At 43.7% G+C, this 9,779-nt stretch overlaps 2 protein-coding genes across 2 annotated transcripts; one reads left to right on the top strand and one right to left on the bottom strand.

Annotated features, from left to right (window-relative positions):
* Positions 1-1,709: 1,709 nt before the first annotated feature.
* On the bottom strand, positions 1,710-2,998 carry LOC146713959 (keratinocyte differentiation factor 1-like). The gene has a single exon (XM_085450533.1). It carries the CDS (start codon positions 2,996-2,998, stop codon positions 1,835-1,837), a length of 1,164 nt encoding a protein of 387 aa, XP_085306659.1. The 3' UTR covers positions 1,710-1,834.
* Positions 2,999-3,513: 515 nt separating this feature from the next.
* On the top strand, positions 3,514-3,924 carry LOC146713958 (histone H3-like). The gene has a single exon (XM_085450591.1). The coding sequence runs from the start codon at positions 3,514-3,516 to the stop codon at positions 3,922-3,924; it is 411 nt and encodes a 136-aa protein (XP_085306717.1).
* The last annotated feature ends 5,855 nt before the right edge of the window (positions 3,925-9,779 follow it).

Raw genomic sequence — 9,779 nt, 5'->3', positions numbered from 1 at the left:
AGTACAAGACATCACAACACTTCTTGTTTTACTATGAAACACTATCAGAAAAGAAATAAACCTTTAAAAGTTATCACCCACATTTAAAAACATTATATTAAAAAAACAACAAACATGACTGAAAGTATTACATTTATAGTTGCAAGGTATTATCTCTGTGTGAAATATTGAGTTCTATTTTTATTTTTTGAAAGCCTACACTGGCTGTTTTAGTGGAAGTACACGTATAGGTTAATGATACCTAGCCAATATAATCCACTCAAAATGCTCTACAACCTAACCTGACTAAATCTAGGCCAAGTGAGCTGATATTAGGTGATTTCAAAGACACATTTTACTCCAAGCTGAACCCATACAGCTATTATTTTAGCATGTATTGATTTCATTACTGATTTCATAACCAATTTGATTTGTGTACATTTGAACTAATGGAGCTCTGTAGAGTTAAGGATGCTGGGAATTCCTTTTTGTTTTTTTCAAAATATAGCCTTGAGGTTTACTTCTTGACCTCACCGATTCTTTGGATATCCCAACTGGAGGAGAGGCCGGGGCTGCCCTGTATCCCCCTCCTCAGTAGTTTTCCTCTAATTCTATTGTTTATCTGGCTGAGGCAGCTTTTACTCATTTTACGACAGGCAGACCCCCACTGTCAATACATTCTTCGATCCATACAGAGTTACACACCAAAGTTTATAGCTAAGCCAACTAATCTGCCACATCAGAGGTCAGGGTTCAGCAACTTAATGTAATTCTTGAGAGCTTTAAGGTCGCATGAAATGCTCTGAGAACACAATGGGATGAATAGCCGCCTTGAGACCAGGAGGCCCAGGTTCGAATCCTGCTCAAACCCACTACTGTCCTTAAAACAGGGGTTAACTAAGCGTAGATGTAAGTGACTTTGCAAAATGTCCCAAATTTAGCAGCAGTGGTGCTGAACATGTTGCTAACAGCTCCACATTTTCCTCCCTCTGTACCTGGGTAGTTCCTGCAGCACCAAAGAAGTCCACCTGTCCCTTTCCTCACGTTGTTATGATTTCCTATTGTGTTTGACAAGGTTTGTGATCTTGCCACATGTGTCATGTACCACGTGTTGTCTGTTTCCATGAGTGTAGAAACTGCTTTAATTATCAAGCGAGTGAACCATGATGAGTGTCTACAGTTGTAGTTATGAAGCTAATAATTGGTGACATCCTATTTATTCTAAATTAGTAAGATGAGCAATGAGGTTGAACAAGGCACAAGCCTTAACCACTCAGGAGAGACAGAGCTTTTTGCTTTAGTTTTATTTTGACTTTATATTAAGACCCTCTATTCTTGTCTTGTGAATAAAAGAAACACACTGCTTAAGCACTCATGATAGTATATTTTGAAGGTGGATTTCAGTCCCTGACTATGTAAGACGACATGAATGGACGTACATTTCAAAATAAATCACAATGCATAAGCTACATTTCACAGTACACAAAATGTTACAGACACAGTAACAGCAAGAAGAATCTTTGCTTAGAGGGAAGTGTGTGGCTCTTAGAAGAGCCTTTGTTTTTGGTGAAGCCGAGCGCTTTGCGTTTACTTGGCCTTGGCGGGCTTCTCGGTCTTCTTGGGCAGCAGCACAGCCTGGATGTTGGGCAGCACACCACCCTGAGCGATGGTGACTCCCCCCAATAGGGGGGGAGAGTCTCCTCAGTGGGCCTTTTGCTTGAAAACAGCAGGTAGTAGCTGGACCACTTAAAGGCAGAAGTACAACCACTCGGGGTAAAAGGTGCTCAACTTGGTAACAGCGGGAGGATGAAATAGCCCATGTAACTGGCTACATCTCATTGTTTTTGTTTGACTTTTAGAGAATCAGAGGAGCGCCTGAGGAGTAGGTTTCAGTGTCGTGGTGGTACGCTGAGTAAGCCGTAGTAGTGCTGGAGGAATATGTTCGCCCGCTGTAATTTCTCATCTTTCTCGCCAGCTCGTCTGATGGTGTCTGCTCCGACACTTTCACCTCTGGAAAATCACTGCTCATGAAGGTGTTTGTCATGGTCTCGTTGCCACTGTCGGGGAGGGTCCCATCCCTCCTGCTGTTATGATGCTGCCCGGTCGACAGGTAGCCCTTGTTCCTTTTGCCCTTCCGCGTACTGATGCGGATGACCCCGTGCACCAGCTTGCACTCGGCCTCTTGCTCCTCCAGGTTGTAGTCCTGAGCGATGCTGTAGATGAGCTCGCTGATCTCGTTGGTCTTGCGGGAGAAGGAGGAATCAGAGGTGCACTTGGCCAGCTGGTCAATCTGATGCAGGGCGTAAAGCTCCAGCAGCTTCTTGGTGATCAGAGAGTCAATGTCTTTGTCGCTCTGCTCATCCAAGTCGTAGTCTTCGTAGGATATAAGGCTGGTGCTGCTGACCGGCCGCTGGTTATCCCCTTTACCTGATGCGCGACCCCGTTTGGGGTCAGCAACTGGGTACTTTACCTTCTGACCTGCTATGTGCACATCTGGGTAACGGAAACTGTCATTCAGGGGCAACCTGGGGGTCTTGGGCTGCTTATTATTGGGCTCCAAAGACATGCCAGGGGTTTTCACAGCTATGCCGTTAGGAGGTCGAGGGTCAGCGACCGTTTTGGGGGTATGGTCTGTGGAGCTCTCGTTAACGGGGAGGCAGGGCTCCCGGGTGCCATAAAATCCACAGGTGAGAACAGAACAGATAAGAGCCTTACAGCTACTCCAGCCCATGGAGGCACAGGACTGCCTGCTGCTCGGCACGCTGTCTGCCGACCCCGGAATAAATCCTATTGTCTCTGAACCCCTTCTTGTGCCGTTTCGAGGGTGGCTTCTTCCTCGACCATACCTGCCCTCTGAATAGCGGGAGTGGTCACGTATTTGCTCCCCATGAGGATCCTTGTAGGAGTCTTGGCTGGTTGTGCTGTCCCTGGATATAGTCCGGTTGGGTCGATGGTTGTCTGCCCTAGAGCAAGAGTTAGGGTACTTGTGGCATGGTGCCCCTGTGCTGTGGCCAGGCATGGCTCAAAAAGCTCCAAACGGAGAAAACAAAACCACCTACAGATTTTTAGGTTTGTGTACTTCAGCAAAGTTTGCAAACCCAAAACAGAGTCCGGCAGTCCAAGGGGAAAAACACAGCTCAGCTCAGCTCATCGGCGTCGTTTGTCTTTCAGTGAAAAGACGTTTACAGTCTTGCGTTGCTGAAAGTCTCCCAATGTTTGGCTAGGTTCTTTTCTTCGTAGTATCGAGGCTAAGAGAAAATGTGGCCCGATCAGCTCAAAGCCTCGCTTATATTTCCGCAGAGCGCGGGCGGATTAGTCACGCACCAATCGCAGAGAGGCTTGCGGCAGCGCGCAAATTCAATGCACTTTTCTCCAATGAGCAGCACACACCGAGGCGGGGCGATGCTACACGTGGAGCCCGTCACCAATCACGAGCGGCACCGCGTCACAGCCAGTCACACACTTTAAGAGCAGCGACTCTCCTCTGTTCGCTACATTTTCTGCTCTTATTACAGGGAAAGAAAATGACGAAGAATGGCACGAACCAAGCAGACCGCTCGCAAGTCTACTGGCGGTAAAGCCCCCAGGAAGCAGCTGGCCACCAAGGCCGCCCGTAAGAGCGCCCCGGCCACCGGAGGCGTCAAGAAGCCTCACCGTTATAGGCCTGGTACCGTGGCTCTGCGCGAGATCCGCCGTTACCAGAAATCCACCGAGCTGCTGATCCGCAAGCTGCCCTTCCAGCGCCTGGTGCGCGAGATCGCTCAGGACTTCAAGACCGACCTGCGCTTCCAGAGCTCTGCTGTCATGGCTCTGCAGGAGGCCAGCGAGGCTTATCTGGTCGGACTTTTCGAGGACACCAACCTGTGCGCTATCCACGCCAAAAGGGTCACCATCATGCCCAAAGACATCCAACTCTCTCGCCGCATCCGCGGAGAGAGAGCTTAAGCTGCACGCTCTCCTACCAACAACGGCTCTTTTCAGAGCCACCTCACTCACTCACACCAAGAGCTCGCTCCTTTATTGTTGTTCTTAGTATTGTTTTTAAAATTGAATCTTATGCTCACACTTCAATCTTCATGCTGTTTCTATTCCTGAAATTACAGTTGGCATCAACATGGAATTCACTGACTTCAGTTACGAAATTTATATTTAAAGTAATTTTCAAAGAAACCTGTAAGTCACTTGAACTCAAGTTCACTCATAAAATGTGTCCTTCATAATAACGTTACAGGCTATGCTAGGCTTTAGCCCACATCAGTCTGAAATTGTATGTAACCATGAATAACGTGTTTTGGAAACTAACTGCACAACAGGCAGCACTATTAGTTCTCTGTCTCCCACAGTAGCATTTCCAATTTTGATTGAAACTGTCAGAGAAAACGGCAGCCTCGAGCAGGCCAGGATATTAGTTTACAGAGGCTGTTAAAAGTATGTGTCTAACGTTAAAATGTTGGTGCCACAATAATTTCATCCTAATGGTACTGACATATTCATAGGGTTCATTTTTGAGACAAAATATCATGAGGTAGTCATGATTTTGCAAATATTCCACCTTGGAGTGCACTTTGCACAAATTGTTTTAATAATGGTGTAGTGGTGGAGTAATGGTGATACAAGAATCACAGGTGAAGTTGGATGATGACTTGGTGGTTCATGACTGTATTTGAAGCACATGTGTGACTGTATGTATGTGGAATGGCTCACTGTTATTCATCAGGTGACAGAGGCAGCTCTGCCATGTTGTAGCTCGGACAGAGGTGATGATGATTTGGTGCTATAGATTAACTAGTATTTATTATCATGACAATTGTTAGGCTGCTCATGTAAATTGTTTCATTAGTGTATATTTGACAAAGAATCTGAATCGACATGTCTCACTTTTTTTATGGCACGAATCCATGTGTTATTTTATCAGGTAGCAATATGTCCTAGTGCAGTCAGAGGGGAAGAGCCAGGCCCAAAGGTGAGGCACATCAAGCACACAATAATTTTAATCTGAGGATAAAACGCATGTACTGAGGCTGAAAGAAGCTTCAGTGCTCTCACAAGACTAAAAAGATGGCTAAGGTCAACAATGACTCAAATGAGATTAAACAATCCTGCTGTATGCCATGTCCACCAGGAGAGACTGGACAGTATAGATGTAAAACAAATATGCCAGCAGTTTATCTCAGTTAACAAGAGGAGCAGGCGTGTGTTTGGCTCCTTCACATGGACATTGAGTTGTTGTGTGGGACACCAGTAGTCCATGTCTTTTGCTGTAACAGTAGTTCATGTTGAGAATAAAACATCCCAGCTCACTGATTTGATCGGGGCAATATCGTGCCTAAAATGTTGCATCGTTTTGCCGAGAGATCTTTTGTGGTAATCGTAGCTAAGTGGTTTTATGGACAAAAACCACCAGGTTATTCAGTGTTCCCTTAGTGCTAATGTGTTAGAGATGTTGGTGCACTATAACTGAACTAATGTTGTTAAGTCCTTAAAGTCATATTCTTTTATTGTCATGACTGTATTTGAAGCTATTTTTATGTTTGTATGATACCTGATTGATATGGAATATGGCTGAAGTAAACTAAAGCCTAAAATACTTAGTCAGTCATTTGTTTAATAGTAATTTAACATTATATAATTCACATATAAAACTATGAACTATAATTTTAAATGATTTAAAAGCATGAAGAATAGCATATGTAGGCAAGTATATTTCTCCTTTTTTTTTTTTTTTTTTTTTTTGTTTCTCAACAAGCGACAAAAAGGAAAAAAGGAACAGGGCAGCGTTCAGTGGTTGAATCATCTGTCCCCACCAATGCCAAAACCAAATCTACGCCCTTGCTATGTGTTGTAACCAATGACTATGATGTAACTGTACAAAGTGTGTCAGTCTTGTCAGCCCACTAGCCCAGACACCGACCAAACCCCTGCCCCAGATGGCGAACAGAGAACGGGGGTGTGTGAAGACCCCACGCCTCACTCCTCCCGCTCACTTATTGTTACTGCTAATGCAAATTAGTGCAAATCGGGTAATGCAAAACACTATTTATTTAGTTGTGTAGATGTTTTCGTATTCCAGCCGATTCTGCTTCAGAAATTATTTAGTGCGTTTGAAGTCTAATATGGAATTAATTCGGCGGAATGTTGTCGATGTGTTTCTGTTTTTATGCAGCAGCCCGGACCAAAACTAAAAAATGTGAACAAACATGTCGGACCTATTTCTGATCTGAAGATGAGTGCGGGGAAAATAAGGAGATCGCATAACACTGAATGATGCAACAAACCTCTGCACAAATGTACTTACTATCATGTCTTTCTTTCCGCAGAACCAACGCGGTATCAAATACAAAAACAAAACTTTGATCTCTCTCCCAAAGGTTTTAACCGGATATCTGCGGTAGAATCCACATTCCTGCTTCTCCAGAGCTCAGACTGCACGTCAAGTTGCACATGGCTCCAAACGCGGAAGAAACCAAAAGAACAAAAATACGCGGGTTATGGATGACAAAAAGGAAAAAAGGAACAGGGCAGGGTTCAGTGGTTGAATCATCCGTCCCCACCAATTATGGCTCCTATGCTATAGCCCTTGCTATGTGTTGTAACCAATGACTATGATGTAACTGTACAAAGTGTGTCAGTCTTGTCAGCCCAGACACCGACCAAACCCCTGCCCCAGATGGCGAACAGAGAACGGGGGTGTGTGAAGACCCCACGCCTCACTCCTCCCGCTCATTTATTGTGTTGATGCATGCACTGATCAGTGGTCTTTGATCAGTGGGTTTTGGTCAGTGGTGTTGATCAATGGTCATGAGAATTTGCATAATTATGATTAAGGAACTGACCTCCCAGCCCATTGTTCCTTCAGTGGGCTGGTTTCAGTCATTATGCAAATGTACTGTTTATAAGATTGGAAACCTGCAGTTAGCTGAGACTGATAAAGTCACTTGGATGAGTGACGAAACGTTTCTCCCACAAAACGCTACGTCCAGATGAACAGAATCAACTTTTGGAGATTTACTTTCCTGGATGATTGAGAATGCATCAAGACGATGCATGCTATTCTAACGTACATTTAAAACATGGGAGGGGCATGGTGCCATGCCTGAGGCTCAAACACAGGTGAATAAATTTGTTTTTTATTTATTCAAATTCTGTTAATTCCGTTTTTTTAAGACTCGGGTTTACTGTATATTGTCAGGATTATCTATGTACAGCTGACCAGAATCCATCAGATTCTGCAAACACAAATATGGTGTTGTGGCGATCGGGAGCTTAAAGCTTTACAGTCACAGGGGAAACCCGACTACGCCAACCTGGGAGTTTCACACAGACAGTATCTATAGATACTATGTACTATGCAAATGAACTATATAACTATAGTTAGTGCCTTCCTGTTCATTTACATAGTTTCTAAGGTTTGTAACACTTGAGCCAGAGCCGTGATTGGGAGTAAAATAACGAATTTATTGACAGCTATTTAAAACAGACATCAGAAGATGCAATCATGTATTTGCACGTGTACTGTTAACTGATTCAGAGCCTGGATTACCAGTGGGCGAATGCATAAATAATCACGAACCACGGAATATCCCACCACCAGGGCACCCAGTCACCTCTACTTTAGGCCTTCAGAGTAAAAACACAACTTATTAATAGACCCGAAACGGGAAATCAAATACGTCCTCTGTGGTTAATCCGACTCCACAAATATACCAGTAGTACGAACAGCCTTAATCAACTAAAAATAAATATAAATAAATAAATAAATGAATCAAAATAGCAGCTACTATTTATAGTCGGACCATACAATTTGATTGGCCACAACCGATGATTAGCAATGCAATGTTAAAATAAAATATTATTTCTGCTTCACGGATTTCACCCAGCTCAAAAGTCACATTTACACAGCATACAGCAGAGTCAAGTACACTTGATGTGTGGACTTTATAACAGTTTTTAAATTGTGTTGATAGGCACGTGAAACCAGAGTTATGATAAAAAAAAAAAAATATATATATATATATATATATATGCAATGTTTGTGTAGGAGCCATAATTGAATGTATTGAATTTTGATGATCACTGGGTTTTTATTTGTTTGGTTGTTATGGGAGTCACGTGGGTGCTAGCGGTGACATAAATGGGCGTTGTCAGTCTGTCATTCACTGGGTTTTGATTTTGACAGAGAGGAGGGCTGGGTAGCCGTAGTTTTTGTTGACCGCTGCACTACATGTTTCGCTTCGTTATATTAGAGCCTGTGACGTTGTAAGAGTCTGAATCAGGAGCTGATTATATTACTCTGTAAACTCTCAAAGCACTTTAATAAACAAGCAAACAATTCCACCTCTCGCATTATTGCGTAAAGTTGACAGCGCGTCAGGCAAATAGGCAGGCTCCAGCCCCGGCCTGTAGCGACTGTGGAAGTCGCTACATCTTTAGTCAACAAAAAACGGCATTCTGGAGAAGCAAGCCGCAAGCAGGATCAAAGAAATCAGATCAAGGAACCTGAAAGACGCCAAGTAAGTGCAGCGCATCTGTATGAGTGAGCCCAGCAGCACCGACACACCTGACGCAATTCTGAGGAGCGCAGGTAAGAATACCTGTGTATGTCTGGTTGTGGAAAAGGAAGCCACATTGTGCATTAGCGCTGAGATGCTTCAAAAGGACACACTGAACGGAATGGAATGGATGTTGGTTAAATGTGCAACGTTTTGGCTGCGCTCTTGGAATGATGTCTGCGCTGCGTCTTATTAATTATGCTGCTTGGATGACGTTTAAATGGACAATTAAAGTGCCGTTACGTTGAAAGGATTTTATGGTCAAAGTCTATTGTGGCTTCCAGTGGATATGTTTTAATGGATGATCCCTTTGTGACTTTTACCCCCTGTGTGCCCCTCTGTGTATCTGTGAGCCCTCGTTTCCCCTCGTGTTTTATTCCACGTTTTCCCCAGCCTGTTATGTCTGTGCTCTCCCTGTGCTCCCTCTCTCCTCCTGTCTGCGCCTCTGTGTACTTCCTGTTTTACTTTGACAGTCTCCCGTCAGTATGTGTCATGTTGTGTTGCTCCTGCCCTGTCTCGTTATGATTATCTGTGTCAGCTGTGTTCCCCATGTGCTCCCACCTCCCTCGTTAAATCTCTGTGTATTTATGTCTGTCTCCCTCTGTTCAGTGTCGCATTCTCCCTCATTCATGGCCGTGTGTTTCTCTGTGTGCTAGTGTATTGCTTCCCAGTGTAGTTTCTTATCAGTTTGTTTCGCCGTTTCCCTCCAGCAATAAAGCTGTGTTATTGGGCATCTAACATGTATAATACATTATTGTGGTGTATGTCTCCCTATACTAATTGGTGCCAGAGTGAAGCAGCCTCCTGTTCCTCGTCATTACTTGATTTAGCATGTGATACCTCACAATCATCCCTATTAAACCGGTCTTCCAACCCAGTTGTTACTGAAACATTAAAAATTTGACACTTTGGTTGGCTCACCCTCCCTCTTGCAACCCCGATCTGCCACAATCACTTATTTGTTCCAGCAAAGATTGACTTAAGATTCTCTGTTTTAGAACATAAAGGTACTGATGATCTATACGTAAATGAGGTTTTTGCAAGTTTTAACGAACTAGTTACTCGCTTTAATTTCATTAAATCCGATTTTAGTGAATCTCTTTTATACAGTACCAAGATGAAATGGGAGTCAGAACTCCATATGAGTTTTTCTGAGTTGTTGTGGGATGGAGCGGTAGGGGCCATTAATTTGTCTTGTAGTTGCGCCAGACTTTCATTAATACAATTTAAAATTTTCCACAGATTACACTA

Source organism: Copadichromis virginalis, linkage group LG3, assembly GCF_057382275.1.
Source record: "Copadichromis virginalis isolate Kocher_CV1m ecotype Utaka linkage group LG3, C_Virginalis_male_GT1.1, whole genome shotgun sequence".
NCBI classification, from domain to species: domain Eukaryota; kingdom Metazoa; phylum Chordata; class Actinopteri; order Cichliformes; family Cichlidae; genus Copadichromis; species Copadichromis virginalis.
This window is presented reverse-complemented; position numbering and strand designations above follow the sequence as displayed.

Coding starts and splice junctions, on each gene's coding strand:
- LOC146713959 (XM_085450533.1), bottom strand. CDS start 2,998: ATGCCTGGCCACAGCACAGGGGCACCATGCCACAAGTACCCTAACTCT.
- LOC146713958 (XM_085450591.1), top strand. CDS start 3,514: ATGGCACGAACCAAGCAGACCGCTCGCAAGTCTACTGGCGGTAAAGCC.